Source organism: Gobius niger (assembly GCF_951799975.1).
Source record: "Gobius niger genome assembly, chromosome: 6".
NCBI lineage: Eukaryota > Metazoa > Chordata > Actinopteri > Gobiiformes > Gobiidae > Gobius > Gobius niger.
Genome location: NC_136857.1, coordinates 939,527 through 959,994, shown reverse-complemented (window position 1 = coordinate 959,994; position 20,468 = coordinate 939,527). Strand labels below are relative to the sequence as shown.

The 20,468-nt window shown below is 39.5% G+C and overlaps 1 protein-coding gene across 1 annotated transcript in view; it reads right to left on the bottom strand.

The window, feature by feature from the left end:
• hspg2 (heparan sulfate proteoglycan 2) overlaps nt 1-13,746 on the bottom strand; it is a 418,468-nt gene extending 404,722 nt beyond the window's left edge. The window contains exon 1 of the mRNA XM_079558863.1: nt 13,623-13,746. Within this exon, the coding sequence (XP_079414989.1) occupies nt 13,623-13,691 (69 nt within the window). The 5' untranslated portion in view covers nt 13,692-13,746. The remainder of the gene's footprint in view (nt 1-13,622) is intronic.
• Nucleotides 13,747-20,468: the final 6,722 nt, after the last annotated feature.

Sequence of the window (20,468 nt, the reverse complement as noted above, 5' to 3'; positions counted from 1 at the left end):
GATTTTTGTCTTTTTTCTGCTGGATTTTTGTCTTTTTTTTTATGGATTTTTGTCTTTTTTTTGCTGGATTTTGTCACTTTTTTGCTGGATTTTTGTCTTTTTTTTTGCTGGATTTTTGTCACTTTTTTGCAGGATTTTTGTCACTTTTTTGCTGGATTTTTGTCTTTTTTTTGATGGATTTTTGTCTTTTTTTTGCCGGATTTTTGTCTTTTTTTTGCAGGATTTTTGTCACTTTTTTGATGGATTTTTGTCTTTTTTTTGATGGATTTTTGTCTTTTTTTTTGATGGATTTTTGTCTTTTTTTTTTATGGATTTTTGTCATTTTTTTTGATGGATTTTTGTCTTTTTCTGCTGGATTTTTGTCTTTTTTTTTTTTTGCTGGATTTTTGTCACTTTTTTGCTGGATTTTTGTCACTTTTTTGCTGGATTTTTGTATTTTTTCTGCTGGATTTGTCATTTTTTTGCTGGATTTTTGTCACTTTTTTGATGGATTTTTTTTAAAGGCAACAAATAATCGTTTGAATAATCGTGATTTCAATTATGACAAAAATAATCGTGATTGTTATTTTTTCAATAATCGAGCAGCCCTACGCCACATTGTCCAGCCCATGTTTAAGTATTTATGGGCTGCTGAACCACTTTACTCCTCTCCATGTAAAAGCCCAAAAAAGTAAAAAAAAAAAATGAGTTGAACACCCAACAAAAAACTGATGGAAAAAAAATCTGATGACGTGAGGAAAAAGATCCTCTCGGTTCAGGCGGGAGTTAAGAGGTTAAAGAGACAGAGACATTCACTACAGCCATTTTGAGAGAGACATTTTATACAAGGCAGTTATTCTAATTTACTGCATTTACAGACCAACAGAAGGTTCGTCATCATTGTAGTGTGATATAGACTGGTGCTATGGGACTGAAGAAAGCAGAACACCCCCTCTTTAAAGCAGAACACCCCCTCTTTAAGTAAATAAACTGCATGTTTCCTTCCCACCTCCCACGACACAGTGTTTTCAAACTACCTTGAGCGCTTCCTAACGATCTCGCACCGCTCGCCCTCCCGTCTCGCACCTCAGCAGGACTCGCTAAACCCACTTGTGATCGCGAGCCGCTTTCCTATCGTGGGATATTATCGACGTTGATTGTGTGGAGTGGCTGCGCGTGACCCCCTCCTCAGCGGCGGGGGCCAAATCTCAGGCCAAAGCAACACCTCCGCCAGTGCATAATTGAATCAGGGAGGCGGCCGGGCCCGTGTCCTCCGCCCGCGGTTCAAAGTCATAACGCACAAAACAGATGCCGCTCGCGCTCCGGTGTAATTTAATTAGCGGGTGCTGTTGTTACAGGGGTCTGGTAGTCAATCAGGGCCGCGGTGGGAGAGCAGGGTCCCGTTACTATCAGCACACGGCAGATGATAATAGCACACGGGGGACAACGTAGCTTTGGGGGGCTGATGACACTGAAGATACAGGAGGAAACAAAGGGGAAAAAAGACTTTACAAACAATGTGCAAGAGCAGCCATGGGAGGCGCTCAGTGTTTACAGTTTTTCTTTCATTCTGACCAGTGTTCATGTCGTCGACTGAAATATTTAGTCTTAATTTTAGTCAAAGTGATATTTTTCACGACTAAAATTGGACTAAAACTAAATTAAAAGTTTCTCATGAGACTAAAACTGTGACTAAAATGTCCAGATATTTGAGTCGACTAAAATCAGACTTAATAAAAATGAAAAGGAGAGACTAAAATCATCCAAACTTGTATTGAGCGTCTGAAAGAGCCTCAGATCATGTTTAAAGGATCAGCTCTGAGCTTTGTTCATGTGGAGCAGAAACATGAAGCAGAGGAGCAACATTAAATATGATTATAGTGAATATTATCAATGCAAAGTCCACTCAATTAGTCTGAAATTTAGTCGACTAAAACTAGACAAAAATTGAAACGTTTTTTTTGACTAAATCTTGACTAAAATTAAATTACATTTTAGTCAAAAGACTAAAAATAAAATAAAATATCTTGTCAAAATGAACACTGATTCTGACATATCATTTGTGCTTTCATTGGAGTATATTGTGGTCACCAAATCTATGCTGTCGACGTGTCCTTTTGGCAAGACACTTCACCAGCAGCCGGTTCCAGTCACAGGGGGTGTTGGATATTGCGAGACCAGGAGTAATACTGTTATCAGATTAGATTGGCAGCAGCAGAGGGCTTACACTGTTGTTGTGTGTCCTTGGGCAAGACACCGCAGTCACCGTGAACATGGCGGGTGCATGAAAGTGTGTGGTTGAATGAAAATGCGGGACAACTAAGGCTGAAACAACTAATCGATTAATCGACAACTAATCTAGTTGTCAACTATTCCAGTAATCGAGTAATCTTTTTTTAGTAAACACAGACTAAAATTGAGCAGAAATGACATGACAATTATGTAGTTTGGATGAAAACCTACTTTGTTTTTTAAAGTGAGGGTCTGCAGTGTTTTGTACATCGTAAATTTAATAAATATCTGTCTTTGTCTCGTCCAATCAAAGCAGAATTAGCACAAAGAGCCTCCTACAAATGTTTACTTTAAGTTTACTCCATCCACGTGTCCTCAAGCGGCGCCACTTTAGCTTTATGTGGTCAAAAAATGGAAAAAATACAATTTCCATGCACCTTTCCCAGCCAAGCGATTAATCGATTAATCGTAAAAATAATCGGTCGATTAATCGATTACCAAAACAATCGTTAGCTGCAGCCCTAGGGACAACAGATGCAAACTGAAGGCTATCATTGGATAAAGCGTGTTTATGTGAATGCGTCTCATGTAGCGATGGGACGATGATGAAATGTGGGGTCACGATTATCTATGGCCAAAATAACTGCGATTAATGATATTATCACGATATTTGCCTGTGGTTTAAAAAAATCACTGAAACTGCAGAAATGATGGATTGGGGCGGTTATTAAATATTCTCTTCATTGTCTGCTGTAAAAAAAAAAAGTTGTTGTATTCTCTTGTTCTGTTGTAAGGTTTTGCACTTCGGCATCTTGTCTGAACTGGTGAATGAATGCATTTTTATTGTTCTTGTCTGTTTTTATGTATCTATTTTTATGTATCTTGTGCTGCAAAACTAATTGCCCTATCGGGGACATGAAATAAAGTGAAGTGAAGTAAATGTCATATTGAGTGAGACATAAAGTAAGTATTTAAAGGCACACAGTGTAACATGTTGGATTATACTGTTGTCATCAAAACAAATGCAGCTAATGAGCAGCTCCACACAGACGAGGCTTTTCCTGCAGAGGGTGATCAAACTATGAGATTGGATGAGGAACTAACCTGCTGAAATCTCACAGGAACAGGCCGCCATTTTTACTTAGACGAGTTGATGAGTCCCTGTATGCATTTGGCCTCTCCTAGTGTGTTCCTGTAGCTCCAAACGGGGGTGAAGTTAGAAGCGACCAAGCTCTTCCACGGGCACAAAGACCAGACAGACACACATCAACTCGTCTAAGCTCAGGACAGAACATATCGATTAACTGCAGCATTTTCTTTATCGCGATTAACGACATTGTTGTTTATCGTCTCACGCACTGTCCCACCAAAGAAGTAATAGTTCCCAGGGTGAGTTGGCACCTGCACCAGTTTAAATAGATGCTAGTAATGCACCATAGTGGTATAATGTGCCTCAATGTTACATGACATGAATACTAGAGCTGAAACGACTAATCGATTATTGAAATGGTCGACAACTATTTTAGAAATCGATTAATCATTTTGTGGTTCACACAGACTCAAATAGAGCAAAAATGACATGAAAATGTAGTATTTTTTGATGAAAACCTACTTTGTTTTTCATAGTTCGGGTCTGTAGTGTTTTGTACATTGTAAATTTCATAAAAATCCGTCTGTGTCTCGTCCAATCAGAAGCAGAATTAGCGCCGAGAGCCTCCAACAAACATTTACTTTAAGTTTCCTCCATCAACACGTCCTCAAGCGGCGCCACTTTAGCTTTATGGGATAATTTTTTTTTTTTAAATCCAATTTTCCTACACCATTCACAGCCAAGCGATTAATCGTAAAAATATGCGATAATCGATGACAAAATGATCGTTAGTTGCAGCCCTAATGAACACCACTGTTTTTTACACGGCTTTCCCGCCACCGTGACAAACTTCTTAAAAAGACACCACCTTAAAACCACTTTTTCGCCTGGAAACTTTCAGCCAATAAATCACAAAAAGTTTTCCATCTGTCAAAACACAGACCATGTTGTCACGGCGAGGATGTACCTGCGCAGATGTTGATCCTTCTTCTTCTCTAAGAGTTTAAGTATTCTTGTCGCCGTTGAATCCTTCTGAACAGAGTTGGTAATTTTGTGGCTAAAACAACCCAGATTATTCACCTTTGTTCCTGCGCTGCCGATTCTCTCGTAAAACCACAAACTTCCAGGTGAGATTTTCCTCAATTGACTAATTATTTGTAATAGCTGATTCATGTTCGAGCAGGCTGCGACAGGCTGCACACTCACACCAATAAAACTGCATCATTCAGACCTTTGGATCCGAGCTGATTCACAGTATGAGACAAGATACACACTTAATATAAAGCTTAAAGCAAACCAGCCAAACACACACACGGCTGCATCCACACTCCAAAGTCAAACCTGTTCTGATTGTGGTGCACGGCAGTAATAATGCCTTAACTTTAGGGCTGAACCATATTGAAGTAACTTGCATATGCGACATGGCTGTGCAATGATATGTTCCATTCTAATTAAACACAAATCACAAGTTACTACGTTTTAGCAAATTGTGTTAAAACACTACATTGGGACCAAAACAAGGCCAAAACTTCAGTAGTAAATATTTAAAGCAGTACTAAGAAACTCTTGCCCCTAGAGGCCATAAGTGCCACTGCAGGTGTAAGAGCATGTCACAGTATTTTACTCTTACTCATTAATTGTCCGTGAGAGTAAATACTGCGCTGACAGAAAAGTCAAAGGGACAGAGGGAGATTGTTCAGATGTGGAGATGTTTTTTTAACTCAAACTTGGCTGTAAATACTGTTTAAGTGGTGCTGGCCCACAGTTAGCTTTGCCCGTTAGCCTGTTAGCTTCTTCGTCGTGATTCTATTAGTGTGTATTGGTGACTCCGACCCGTAGGCAGGAAAGCTGCAATAGTGGTTTTCTGGCCAGAGACACCAGGGGGAGATGAAAGACCCTCCAATCATCCCACTAACACTTGTATTACCCCCAGAGGGACTACGGGAAGGATTTATTAAAGGAATAGGCCACCGGAGTACCAGGAGTATTTCGAAATCCGCACAGTAATCTTCACTTTACTGCGCGGATGCCAAACTCCTCCTGGTATTATTACGCCTTACAATATAGTTCCCCCTTTTATCCGGATCCTATGATTAAAAACAGTTTGGAAATGAACATAATCCCACCTCTACAAACCCAGCACCTGTTCTGTCAAGTCCTTATTAGTGCAAGACCACCATTAGTCAAAGCTCGGTTTAAAGCTCAGCCACCGAATTCTTAAAGGTCTTTTGTAGAAGCGCCATTTTGAAACATCCTACAAACAAACTCCAGGCAATATTAACCCCTTAACTCCCACCTGAACCGAGCACATTTTCTCCAGCTTTACCCCAATCCAAAAGCTTATGGAAAAAAGCTGTGAAAATAGCAACAAAACTGAGACGAAAACAAGGATGAAAATGTGAAAAAAGTGAGAAAACATTGACGAAAAAATGACAAAAAAATTGACAAAAAGTGACAAAAACTTGACAAAAAAGTGAGAAAAATTTGATGAAAAATTGAGAAAAAATGGACGAAAAAGTGATAAGAATTTGACCAAAAAAATATGAATAATTTGACGGAAAAGTGACAAAAAAGTCCCGAAAATTTGACAAAAATGAGACGACTGCCCAACAAAAAAAGTGATGAAAAAAAACCTGACGTGAGGAAAAAGATCAATTGAGTTTTGTAGGTCTTTCAAATGAGGCGTCACACTGGCCTACAGGATTTGGGTAAAGCTGAACTGGAGAAAATGCTCTCGGTTCAGGCGGGAGTTAAGAGGTTAATCAATAGGATTTATGCACAGGAAAAGTATTTTGGGGGTACATTTTGTCCCTCAGCTCTTCCACCTTTGTGTAGCAGCTCACGGCATCTCCACATCTGACGCCCGATCGCAGCACGCTCCCCCTGAAACTTAAATACACCATGAAGCTATAAAAACTTTAAGACTCTCTCTGGCTCTCCCCCAGCGCGGACATGCCTCCACTACGGTCAGGGGGGAGGATTCGTACGCACTGCTGCTGCCACTGTGTCTCATCATTCAGGGGGATTTGCTCGGAGATCAGATCAGCAGGAGCCGGTCACACAGATATCTCAGGCATGACAGCTCTGTTTATTGGAGGGCATGAAGGTGAGGGAGCAGCAGACGCGATGGCAGGATGAGATGGGAGTCTATTCTGAGCAGGAGCCGCGTACGCACCTTGGTCTCAGAGGTCTAAACCGGGACCGGACCGGGTCTAAAGTAAGTCACGCTAAAGTGAACGCATCACGACATAACGATGGAGTGAGAAAGGCTGTCGTTTTTGTTTATGCGGGATTGGAAGTTACAAAAGTCAGTCCATTTCAGATTCATTCGAGTGATTTGGGGTTACCAGCTATTTAAAAATCTCCCAGTCTACCAGTGGAATAAGTATGTTTGCCCTCAAAACAAGTTAAGGAGAGACACTGCAGGTGAATGGGGAAAAAATGTATATTTACAGATATCAATTTGAAACTGTTGCTGTCGATCAGTGGCATAAATGTGAGAAAAAAACACATTGCAAGTTTTCTGTCATTTTATCTTTTCACATAAGAACAAGGTGTTTTATGCCGAAAAATGCCCCAAATTTCCCATCTTTTCGGCGACGAAATCTGAATAATTGACAGAGCTACATTCAAACTTATGGTGTCATTTTATTGATGAATGAGTTGCCAAGACTTTCTCAGAGGGGATTTTGGATTTCTTGTTTAGTTTTAAAATAAGCTGTTTTTTAGTGGAAAAATGTGTAAAAATTAAATTTTCGCCTCATTTTTTGACATTCAAAACTGAATAAATGGGGCTTAAGGGATTAAATAATAAAAAATCCCTCAGAAAAAATCTTCCAAATATTGTTCAGTCCGAGGCTGGAAAATGTGAAGTCTTTAGGTCCGACTGACGTGGACATAGTGTCGCCACAATGACAGAAACATGTGTTTGGAGAAAAAGGCCCTTGAAATTGCATTCTCCCATATAAGTCTATGGGGGAACATTGAATCAGCGCAATATTTAAACATGTTATTGTGAAGATTAGGCATATTTTCTGTTTCCGGATGAAAGCTTATATGTTCAGAGACCAATTTGGCCCAAAACCTGAAAACTGAAAAAAAATGAGTTTTGCCTGTAGTGTCTCCCCTTAAAAGAAATGTGCTGCCGAATTTGAAGTGCAGTAAGATGTTTTTCTTTTCTTGATTGTGCAAAAATACCTGTTCCACGGGCAGATTGTTCTTACTGCCGAGGACTAACACTAAGAGGACGTGTTTATCAGTTAAAGGAATGGTTTACCGATTCAACTAAAAGGAACAGGCCACCATTTTTACAGACTGATATGTTCTTGCCTGAGCTTAGACGAGTTGATACGTACCTGTCTGGTGTTTGTGGCAATGGCAATATTTATAATGCACTTTAAAACAGCTGAGTCGACCCAAGTGCTACAAAGGTCAAACATAACATAAAATACAATAGAAAAGGTGCATCGAATACAAATGAATACAATCTGGTAAAATGTCAAAAACTGTGTTAAAAGCCAGTGAAGAAGTGCGTTTTAAGAACAGCTTTAAAAACAGGCACAGAAGAAGCCTGTCTGATGTGTAAGGGCAGCTCGTTCCAACAGCCCGATCCCCTCTGAGCTTTGGTTCGGTCTTTGTGACGCTGAGGAGGAGCTGATCAGCCGACCTGAGGGGCCGCGAGGGCTTGTGCGGGTGTAAGAGCTCAGGTACAGCGGGCGACGCTGTTCAGACATTTAAAAACAAACAGAAGCAGTTTCAAATGGATCCTAAAGTGCACAGGCAGCCGGTGAAGTGAGGCCAGTTAAAAGACGCCGCTGCATTTTGTACGAGAGACACAGGACTGACTTTTTGTGTTTTTTGTGTTTGTGCGTAAAACCACCAAAGATGTTGTTAGCATTTGGCCTCTCCCAATGCATTCCTATGGCTCCAAACGGGGGTGAAGTTAGAAGCGACCACGCTCTCCCCCGGCACACAGACCAGACAGGTACGGATCAACTAGTCCAAGCTCAGAACAAATCTCAGTATGGAAGAACAGTGGCCTCTTCCTTTAAGGCCTCCACAACTATTAAAGCATTTAAGAAAATCTATAAATTAAAAACTATGGAGAAGTATAGAACACTTGAAGTTACTCGTGCATTGGTATTAGAGAAACTGTGTCATCTTTGGACACAGTGTCACAGTTGTAAATGAGATTAGGCTGTATAATTAATGACTTCAGCCTAAACCCCTCAGGTCAGGCATCATTTAGCACTTAAGTACTTAAAGAACATGTTTTTCTTATTGTATGTAATCTATAAGATCTTTGAAAAACTGTGATCTAAATGTTTAGAATGACCGAAGAAAATAAACTGACTACTACTACTGCTACTTAACCAATCACAAGAGGTCCATTTTTACCAATTACAAGAAGATGTCAGCTATTTCCAGATGACTTTTTGCAGTATAGGCTTATAGGAAGATGAGATGGGTCTATATCTTAACTAGGGCTGTGCAATTAATCGAAATTCGATTACGATTTCGATTACAACAGTAAACGATTGCAAAATTAGCATAATCGCAAAAAATCGATAATTAATTATTTTATTTATTTTATTTTTTTCACTTTTTTTTTTTTAATTTTGGGATTTTTGTCAGTTTTTTGCTGGATTTTTGTCATTTTTTTATGGATTTTTGTCACTTTTTTGATGGATTTTTGTCTTTTTTCTGCTGGATTTTTGTCACTTTTTTGAAGGATTTTTGTCTTTTTTTTGCTGGATTTTTGTCACTTTTTTGATGGATTTTTGTCTTTTTTTTTTTGCTGGATTTTTGTCACTTTTTTGATGGATTTTTGTCACTTTTTTGAAGGATTTTTGTCTTTTTTTTGCTGGATTTTTGTCACTTTTTTGAAGGATTTTTGTCACTTTTTTGAAGGATTTTTGTCTTTTTTCTGCTGGATTTTTGTCACTTTTTTGATGTATTTTTTTAAAGGCAACAAATAATCGTTTGAATAATCGTGATTTCAATTATGACAAAAATAATCGTGATTATTATTGTTTCAATAATTGAGCAGCCCTAATCTTAACTATGACTAAAACAGAACTGGGGCTAAACCAGGAAGAAAAGCCTTCAAAAGAAAACCTCCTGAACCAACACAAACAAGTATAAGCCAAGACTAAGTTAGGAGTTGACAAAAGCAGGATCACTTTGTAAATTAGGAATACTACGATGATAAAACCAGTACTAAACAAGGACCAACACAAACCAAGTCTGAACCAGGACTGAGTCAGAAAAGAATCCGTCTCGAAACCAGGATTAAACCGAGACTAGAACTGATTTCGACTCCGTGAGCAGCAGAAAAAGCAACAGAAACCGTCTGTGCTTCAGAGTAAAGTCGCCTCTTACTGCTGAGCTCCGTGATGGAAACCAAATGTTGCAGTGACAGAGGAGTGTGTGAGCGAATGGGCAGGATTTACAGCCTGCACTTTTTTTTCTTCTTTTTTTCCAGGTTTGAGTGAATAAAATGTGGCTCCGATGGAAATGAAGATAAACAATGACTGTTTACATGCAGCTGTGATTCTCACCTCTAACCTGAACCAAGTGCATTTTCCCCGGATCGGCTTTACCCAAATCTAAAAGCTTCTCAACAGTGTAACGCCTCATTTGTCCCATTTCTGAAGCGGTTTTGTTTGGGGTTTGTCAGTTTTTGATGCCGTTTCATCGTTTTTTCATCGTGTTTTTGTCGCTCTTTCAGGGCTTTTTTGTTGCGTCTTGATGCCTTTTTTTTAAGCTTTTAGATTTGGGTAGTGCCAAACTGGAGAAAATGTGCTCGGGTTCAGGCGGTGGTTAAGAGTTAAGAGGAGAGCTGAGAGATATATCGTCATCGTATCGATATCGAGAAATGAACATTCAAGATATTAAAACCGAAAAAGCAAGATATAAACAATTTCATCAATAAAACTGCACTCTTTTGTGGTTTTCACCTAACCCATAATTATAACGCCTCGTATCGATATCGAGATATGAAATTTAGTCCATATTATTCAGCCCTCGTTACACCAAGGGCTGAAACAACCGATTAATCGACAACTAATCCATAATTGAAACAACTCCTTTAGTGATTCATTGCTTTCTGGTCCACAGTACGGCTGCAGCTAACGATTATTTTGGTAATCGATTTATCTACCGATTATTTTCACGATTAATCGATTAATCGCTTGGCTGTGAAAGATGCATGGAAACTGTATTTTTTCCATTTTTTGACCACATGAAGCTAAAGTGGCGCCGCTTGAGGACATGTTGATGGAGTAAACTTAAAGTAAACATTTGTAGGAGGCTCTTTGTGCTAATTCTGCTTCTGATTGGACAAGACAAAGACAGATATTTATGAAATTTACAATGTACAAAACACTACAGACGCTCACTTTAAAAACAAAGTAGGTTTTCATCCAAAATACATAATTTTCATGTCATTTCTGCTCTATTTTAGTCTGTGTTTACTAGAAAACGATGAATCGATCACTGGAATTACTTAGTTGTCGATTAATCGATTAGTTGTTTCAGCCCTGGTCCACAGACTCATATCGAGCAATATTTATATATATATTGTTTTATTAAACGCTACTTTGTTAGCGGATGTAGAGTTTTGTACATTGTAAATTTCATGAATATCTGTCTGTGTCTCGTCCAATCAGAAAGCAGAAAGACAAACATTTACTTTAAGTTTCCTCCATCAGCACGTCCTCCAGCGGGGCCACTTCTGCTTAATGTGCTAAACAAAATGAATTACAAGTTTCATAGATTTATCGATGTAATGAAAAGTTGCCGTCCTAACACCATAAGTCCTGAACCGGGTGATTCTAACAGGACAAACTCCCAGGTCCAGGACAACACACGTCAGAACCAGCTCATAAAACATCACTGGGGCGAGATCGAGACTGAAGCGACTAAATAACGCCTAAACCTGAGCAGAACCATCTTAAAATCCATCACTAAAGCATCAACTATAATGACCAAAGTTTAAAATTCAACATCCACACTGCAAAAAGTCAATATCAAGCATCGTCTTAAATGACTTGAATTGAGGAAATGTTTCTTGTTTTTCACTCATTTAGACACTTTTCCTGATCGGACCGAGTTTGCTTTGCTTGTTTGAGGACATTTCAGACCAGTTCTAGGGTAAATCTCGCTTGAAATAAGAAAGTAAAATCGCCAATGAGATAAGACCGATTTTCTTTCCCCATTGGCAAAGAAAATGACCTGAAATAAGGACGAAATGTATCGAAACGAGTCAGAAACATCTCAGAACAAGTGAAATAATCCGGGACAAATGCCCAACAACTTCTTAACTTTTTGTCATTTTTTTGTATTTTTTTTGTATTTTTTTGTCAAATTTTCATCACATTTTTGTCTTTTTTTTTATTTTATTTTTTCGTTTTTTGTCAGTTTTTTGTCAAATTTTCATCAAATTTTTGTCATTTTTTTTGTCAGTTTTTTGTCAAATTTTCATCAAATTTTTGTCATTTTTTTTGGTCAGTTTTTTGTCATTTTTTCGTCAAATTTTCATCACATTTTTGTCATTTTTTGTATTTTTTTTTCAGTTTTTTGTCAGTTTTTTGTCATATTTTTTTTTGTTTTTGTTTTTTTTTGTCATTTTTTGTCATTTTTTATCAATTTTTTTGTCACATTTTTGTCATATTTCAATGACTTGAACTGAGGAAATGTTTCTTGTTTTGAGCGGTTTTCACTCATTCAGACACTTTTCCTGATCGGACCGAGTTTGCTTTGCTTGTTTGAGGACATTTCAGACCAGTTCTAGGGTAAATCTCGCTTGAAATAAGAAAGTAAAATTGCCAATGAGATAAGACTAATTTTCTTTCCCCATTGGCAAAGAAAATGACCTGAAATAAGGACGAAATGTATCGAAACGAGTCAGAAACATCTCAGAACAAGTGAAATAATCTGGGACAAATGCCCAAGAACTTCTTACCTTTTTGTCATTTTTTTATATTTTTTTTGTATTTTTTTGTCAAATTTTCATCACATTTTTGTCATTTTTTGTATTTTTTTTTTCAGTTTTTTGTCCGTTTTTTGTCCGTTTTTTGTCCGTTTTTTGTCATATTTTTGTCATATTTTTGTATTTTTTTTTGTCATTTTTTGGTCATTTTTTCGTCAAATTTTCATCACATTTTTGTCATTTTTTATCAATTTTTTTGTCACATTTTTGTCAAATTTCAATGACTTGAATTGAGGAAATGTTTCTTGTTTTGAGCGGTTTTCACTCATTTAGACACTTTTCCTGATCGGACCGAGTTTCCTTTGCTTGTTTGAGGACATTTCAGACCAGTTCTAGGGTAAATCTCGCTTGAAATAAGAAAGTAAAATCACCAATGAGATGAGACCAATTTTCTTTCCCCATTGGCAAAGAAAATGACCTGAAATAAGGACGAAACGTATCGAAACGAGTCAGAAACATCTCAGAACAAGTGAAATAATCCAGGACAAACGCCCAACAACTTCTTAACTTTTTGTCATTTTTTTGTATTTTTTTGTCAAATTTTCATCACATTTTTGTCATTTTTAGTATTTTTTTTTCAGTTTTTTGTCAGTTTTTTGTATTTTTTTTGGTCAGTTTTTTGTCATTTTTTTGTCAAATTTTCATCACATTTTTGTCATTTTTTGAAATTTTTTGTAATTTTTTTGTCATTTTTTATCCATTTTTTTGTCACATTTTTGTCAAATTTCAATGACTTGAATTGAGGAAATGTTTCTTGTTTTGAGCGGTTTTCACTCATTTAGACACTTTTCCTGAAGTTTGCTTTGCTTGTTTGAGGACATTTCAGACCAGTTCTAGGGTAAATCTCGCTTGAAATAAGAAAGTCAAATTGCCAATGAGATAAGACCAAAGAAAATGACCTGAAATAAGGACGAAACGTATCGAAACGAGTCAGAAACATCTCAGAACAAGTGAAATAATCCAATTTAACCAGTCAAAACAACTAAACTGTGGATTATTGAGCTCAAAGTGAGATGTTTATACTGATCTACGCTGGTGTTACAGGAGTTTGTCTGGCATTCACTCACAGCTCAGCAGCAACAACGTGCAGAATGGAGGGAAAGAGTGAAGCAGACCCACAGTCCTTCACACGCAGCACTCACAGACACGTAAGAACCAACTGCAGTGAGTCTATGAATAGCCTGTTCCTATGGATAAACTTAGCCGCCTCACTCTCCGCGCGAAGAACTTCCCCAACTCTCCTTCACGGAGCGTTGGGGACCTTTGAAATCCCACCTGCGCGCGAGGCTTCTACCTGGCGCAAAAGTAACGCAGTCGTGCAAGACTCACCGCAGCCAGATGGCACGTGAGCGTCAGGCAGAGGATAAGTCCACACGTCGAAGCGGCCGGAGAGCCCATTTTTTTTAGTCCCAGCAAAGGCTCCTAACGCTGGGGGGGGGAAACGTCCCTTCTTCACCCCCTCCTGGAGGCGGCGGTGGCGGCGGTGGTGCGTGCGCTGCGCCTCGTTCAGCAGACTTTTCTCCCGTCCCACCACGCCAGGCGGGACCACATCAACAGGTACGAAGAAGAAAGAAAGAAAAGAAAGGATCCTGGTTGTGAAAGTACAGCCCGAAAATGAGCTTGATCCGCGGGGAGGGAAAGGCAGAGGCACCGTGTCGTCTGGTTCCTCGCGGAGCCCCCGAAACTTGGACTTGTGCGCGCAGAATGCAGTCCTGTAGGTCAGTAGTAGCAGGAGCCCTCCGGAGCAGCAGAGAGGGCGCGCACACTGACGCACACACACGCACACACACACACAAAAGGAGGCGGAGTGGAAGAATCCAGGCAGGGGAGTGCTCTCTCCTGCTCTCTGCTCTCCTGCTGCAGCTGAAAGAGACGACGCTAATCCCGCAGAGCGCAGACGCCACCGGGACGCATGAATGTGAAGAGCCCGCGCGCTGCTGGGGGCTGGAGCCACATGTGGTCCGGCCTCAGCCACATGTGGTCCGGCCTCAGCCACATGTGGTCCGGCCTCAGCCTGGGCCCGGCACCCCCCGCGGCTCCGGAGTCTCACCCTGCTGTAACTTTGGGGAGAACTTTAGCCCGGGCTGATGTTTGCACCACGCGCGCTGCTTTTGCCTTTAAGATGAAGAGCTGGATCAACATCTGCTTTCACCTCAGATTCACGCACTTGTGTAACATGGCCCAGGCTTTCAGATATATGTGCCCTCCAGCTACACTTTTTTCCCATTCCTTTTTGTATAAGAATAATAAACGTGACGTGAGTTACGTGAGCGCGCGGTGGCCTGACCTGTGGGGAGTCACGTGGTCTCCAAGGTCTTAATCAATCAATAACTGAGTCAGATTTGTTGTGGGGAGAAATATAAATCAGTGTTGATGTTGTTGTAATGTTTGCGTAGACGTTTGTCGCCCTCTAGTGGAAATCACCGGCATCTTTTTTCTTTCATTTTTTTCCATTTTTTTAAATTTATTTCCTTTATTTAAAAATGCAACAACAGCAGGGGCGGACCGGCCACGTGTCCGTTCTGGAAGAGCACAGAACCGAGCTTTACCCAAATCTAAAAGCTGAAAAAGAAAAGCATCAAAATAGCGAGAAAAAGGAGGATGAAAAGTCAACAACAATATATGAGAAAAACACGACAAAAAATGATAGAAAAAATAATTAAAAACTCAATGAAAAAAAATAACAAAAATTCGGCGAAAAGCTCAACCAAAAAGTGACAAAAATGAAAATGAAAAAATAACATGCAAAAGGTGACACAACACGAGCGCAAGGAAAAAGGTCAGTTTTGTGGGTCTTAGCTTTCAAATGAGGCGTTCCACAGCCAAAAGATCGAAATAGCGAGAAAAAGAGGATGAAAAGTCAACGAAAACGTGAGAAAAACACAACAAAAAATGATAGAAAAAAATCATTAAAAAAACAACAAAAACATGACAAAAATGTGGCGACGTGACGAAAAGTCTCCGTCGCTTTTGTGGGTCTTAGCTTTCAAATGAGGCGTTACATTGTTGATCTCCAGTCGAGAAGCTTTTAGATTTGGGTAAAGCCCAGTATAAAAAAACATGAATCTAAAAGGAATTCCGTGGAGTATGGTGCACCACAAGGGTCAGTTTTGGGACCGTTATTATTTATTATTTATATGAATGATTTTGCTTCTGTTTCTACGACCGCCTTTCCCGCTCTTTTTGCTGATGATGCCGATCAAAGAAATAATAATAAAAAGCCGAACTGGGGAACATGCACAAAAATGGCAAAAGTGCGACAAAAATGTGCCAGAAAAGCAAAAAGTGACCAAAACAGGACAAAAAAAAGCGCTTTGAAAATGTCATGACATAAAAGCTATGATCAGTTTTGCTGGTCTTAGCTTTCAAATGAGGGATCACTCTGGCCTGCAGGCTGGAAGCTCCAATCAAGAAGCTCGAAGAAACCAGCCTGGTCTGTTTGCCCGTGGAAGAGCGCGGTCGCTTCCAACTTCACCCCCGTTTGGAGCCATAGGAATACATTAGGAGAGGCCAAATGCTAACAACATCTCTGGTCGTTTTGTGTGACTGAGCGCACGCACAAAGACTAGACAGGTACGGATCAACTCGTCTAAGCTCAGGTAAGAACATCTCAGTGTGGGAAAACGCTGGCCTGTAGTGTAACATGTACAGGCTCCTCCTCACTGGAACAAGAAAATAATCATGTTTATTTAATCACATTTAATCAAAACGGAAGATGTGCATAACATGAATTGTGAGATCTTTACATTTGCAAGTCCCTAAACATGTGAAAGGTTTTGCGGTGCCCCAGCTGTGAGCAGACTCAGTAACTGAAACAGTTTTGGATTGTGTAATAGAGGAATAAAGTTACTGGAACATAGATTCCTCATTTTACACACTACATCATCTCATCATGAGAGAAAAGGGAATGTTTTCCTTTAGCAGGGGATCAAATGGAGCTATTGCCACAGACCAGGCCTTCTATCTATAGCCCTGCTTAAAAAAGGGGGGGGGGGTCTCATCAACTATATTTATCAGAAGATGCATGCCTCACACACACACACATATCCAGAGGAAATGGAACCTGTACTGGACTCAAAATCAAAGAAAAGCTTGGAATTAAAGACATAATTGGACATAATACATTAATATGTTTTCATGTGAGAACAAAGTCATGTCTTACTTTGTGGAATAAGGTTCTATGTTTATTATGGTGAAAGCATGAATGACTTCAGTGCAGAGACTGACTGTATTCACCTTTTACAGATGATTCAAAACAGAAGTAAAGATCTTTATTTAACCAGGAAACGGACATTTTGGAATCTCTTTCTATGGCCCAGAGGGGAAACTCTTCCACATGTTTTTAATGGAAGGTGAAACCAGCAATTTGCAAACTCAAGTACAAGATGTAAATACAGGGTTTCTGCGGGGCATTAAAAGTCATTAAATGCCCAAATCAAGACCTTTAATGTCAGCTTTAAAATGGATTCAAACTGGCATTAAATAGACATTTATTGGAAAATATCTATATATCTGTATTTTTAACTGTCATTGAAAACTACAAAACGATGGTCTAAAACAGGGGTCGGCAACGTCAGGCCCAGGGGCCAAATCAGGCCCTCCAGCACAGAACCTCTGGCCCCCAAGATGATTTTGAGAAATATTCATATGCAAATAAAAGATCAAATACCTGCTAAAGTCTTAAAATGCGAGAAATCGTGTCAGTATTTTAAAAATGTCCCGTCAGAACATCCGGCTTGGTCAGATATGATGTTAAACTGTGATTCTCTGGTCAATATTTTCCATCTGAAACTGCACGGAAACACTAACTGTCTGTTAAATGAATGTTATTGGGTTGTTTTGATCATAACTTCAGTCTTAGTGGGAAATCTACTGCTTGTTCAACAAAAACCTGTGTTGAAAATACAATATTTTATACGATATATGTTTTATTTGGGTCCTTGTCATCCGAGTATAACAGTAATGGAGCCCAAAGCCACTTGGGAACCACTGATGTAAAACATTTACATTTGCAGAAAATAGTTCTTTACTTCCTACTACGAAATATGGAGCCACGCCTACGCTACAAACACAAAACCTATTTTTATTTGACAAAAAAAAGCCATATGGAAAGTCAATCATTCACCGTATAATGAACCAACAAACGCAATATTCTGCAAATTTAAAGCAATTAAATCCTGTGATCGAGTCAGTCTGAACCGCTGTGTTTATGTACAAAGTCCACAGGAAAAAACTGCCTGAAAATATATTTGTCTGTTTGAAAACAGGAACCAGAAATATAACCTGAGGAGAAAACAAATGGTCCAAACAAACTTTAAAACGACACTATTTCGGTCAAAGGGTCGACTTGTGGAACGATCTCAACGATGATCTTAAAAGGAGCAATTCCATTCATTATTTCAAAAAACAGTCTAACCTTACCTTAATTTTTGAGAAATATACAAAAAATGCTTAAGAAAATGTGGTTAAGTGAAGCTCAGGCATTACTGTTGTGCATAAATTGGAACAAAGAAACAAACGAGCATTTGTATTTACAAATTACCATATTATTATTTTAGTAAAGAAGAAAAAATGTGTACTGTATATGTGTGAATGTATAAGTATGTATATAATATATTGTATATATTTGTTTTTGTAACGTCTTTGATGTAGATGTTGTTTTGTTGTTTTGTAAATAGTGTCGGCAAAATAAGCCACGGCTTCAGCTCCGCCTTTTCGCTTTCCCGCCTTGTCTGTGATGAATTTGCAGAACAGACTTTTTGTTTTATGTTTTGTAACCGAATAAACCTTCATTCATTCATACTTTTGGCGACAATGTTGAGGTTCGACCCTTGGGGGTTTTGGCCTCCACGACACAAACCTGCCCACCCCTGCTCTAAAACATATTCCGCTGCAGTTTTGGTGGAAATTAGTACCGGAGTCATTAACAAAGTGCATTCTAACGACTTGCTTCTGCCTGTATAAACCATAGACTGTAGAAAAAATGGACGTCTTCTGCTCACTCCTCCCCGTTTACCAGAAAGACCACGGCCGTGGGGGAATTCATGGAGGGTTTACAGGCTCCTCCTCCCCAGCTCTGACGAATCATGTTCCTAAAAAGGGCATAAGGGCGGGATCTTCACCGTAGACTCCGCCCTTGCGTGACGTGTAGCTCGCGCTGCTCCAATGCTAACAGTCCGAGCCTCATTAAGTACCAGATTTTAAAAAATCATATTACGAAAACCAGCCTGGTTTCATATATTGTGATTAACCCAGCGTTATCTCAGGAGGAAGATCTAGCCTAGTCTAGCGTTGAAACAATTGAAACCAGGCTTTAAAGTAGTTTTTAACGTGTCTAAAGTCCAATGCTTTTCAATGGGGGCCTAGCGGCGATATGGAGGTACTGCAGCAACGGCGGAGCAATGGCGGCCTCCACGTTTGTGGTCAAAAAGCAGGGCAGCCAGCGGCCATTGGTATTAACCCTGGGCTAATTGGATGGAGCATTTACCCTTTAACTACATGCTCTGTCAGTGTTTCCCATCTTCTGTATTCTTTAGAAGTTAAAAGAGTGTGTCATTAACTTCGATGTTGAACAGAGAATACAGTGATGCAACAAGCCTCAGATTCCCCGACGTGGTGTAATCAGTGATCAATAATCAGCACAAAGTCCCCCTGGTTAGTGCTCTAATCTAAACGTTATAAACCAGGTACTATTCAAAGTTTAGTAAGTGAAGGTGCTCTGGTTTCCATGATCGGTCACGGTGAAGGAGAGTCGTGTTTATGAGACAGTGGATGCAGATGAGCCCATTGTTGCTCGAGTCCCGTGTGTTGATTAAAGACCTGAGCAAACGGAGATGAAAAGATCACGTTGGTTACAAAGGTCTTCGTTTTTACAACCACTTGTTTGATCAACATCTAGAGTTGCTACACTATCTACACTTACTGTCACCATTCAAACAATATGGCCGTGTTGAGCTGATCATTAACTTCAGCGTCTGTGGTTTAACACCATGTCTGAGACCAGTGGTTCCCAACCCTCCAGTCTTTCATTTCTACTCACAGTAGTGGAGTATTTAGCTGTGCAGGTGATCGTCATAGAATTAGAATGTCATGAAAAAGTGCATTTACTTCTGTTATTCAACTTAAAATGTGAAACTAATAAATGACATAGACCAGGGGAGTCCGAGCGTTTTTCATGTAGGGCCACATACATACACACTCATGGTTTTGAAGATTTATTTTTCTTCATGAGTTAAATTATTTTCAGATTAAACAGTTTAAAAAGGATCAGGCCACTGTTTTCCCACACGGAGATATGTTCTTACCTGAGCTTAGACGAGTTGATGCGTACCTGTCTGGTCTTTGTGTGTGCGCTCAGTCAAGCAAAACGACCAAAGATGTTGTTAGCATTTGGCCTCTCCCAATGTATTCCTATGGCTCCAAACGGCGGTGAAGTTAGAAGTGACCAAACTCTTCCACGGGCACAAAGGCCAGACGGGTACGGATCAACTCGTCTAAGCTCAGGTAAGAACAGATCTCAGTGTGGAAAAACGGTGAACTATTCATTTAAAGGTCCTATATCCTGCTATTTTAGCCATTCCAAAGTTACGTACAGGCATGTATATGATATATTGTACCTCTACCATTATGGAGCCTCATTTTTGTGATAAATATAAGTGTTTTCTGGAGGTATTTTTCAAACCCGGAAGACGCAACGCTTTGATTCAGTTAACTCCGCCCCCTCTCTCCGCACATACTTTACCGTAATATAAATAAACAGCAATAAGTGAAGTTACTTCACGATGCAGTTATACGGAGTTGTCATCTGCAACACAGCTTCATAAATGGCTAACACACAAGCTAATATGCTAACACACAAGCTAACACACATGCTAATATGCTAACACACAAGCTAACACACATGCTAATATGCTAACACACAAGCTAACACACATGCTAATATGCTAACACACAAGCTAACACACAAGCTAATATGCTAACACACAAGCTAACACACAAGCTAATATGCTAACACACAAGCTAACACACAAGCTAATATGCTAACACACAAGCTAATATGCTAACACACAAGCTAACACACAAGCTAATATGCTAACACACAAGCTAACACACATGCTAATATGCTAACACACAAGCTAACACACATGCTAATATGCTAACACACAAGCTAATATG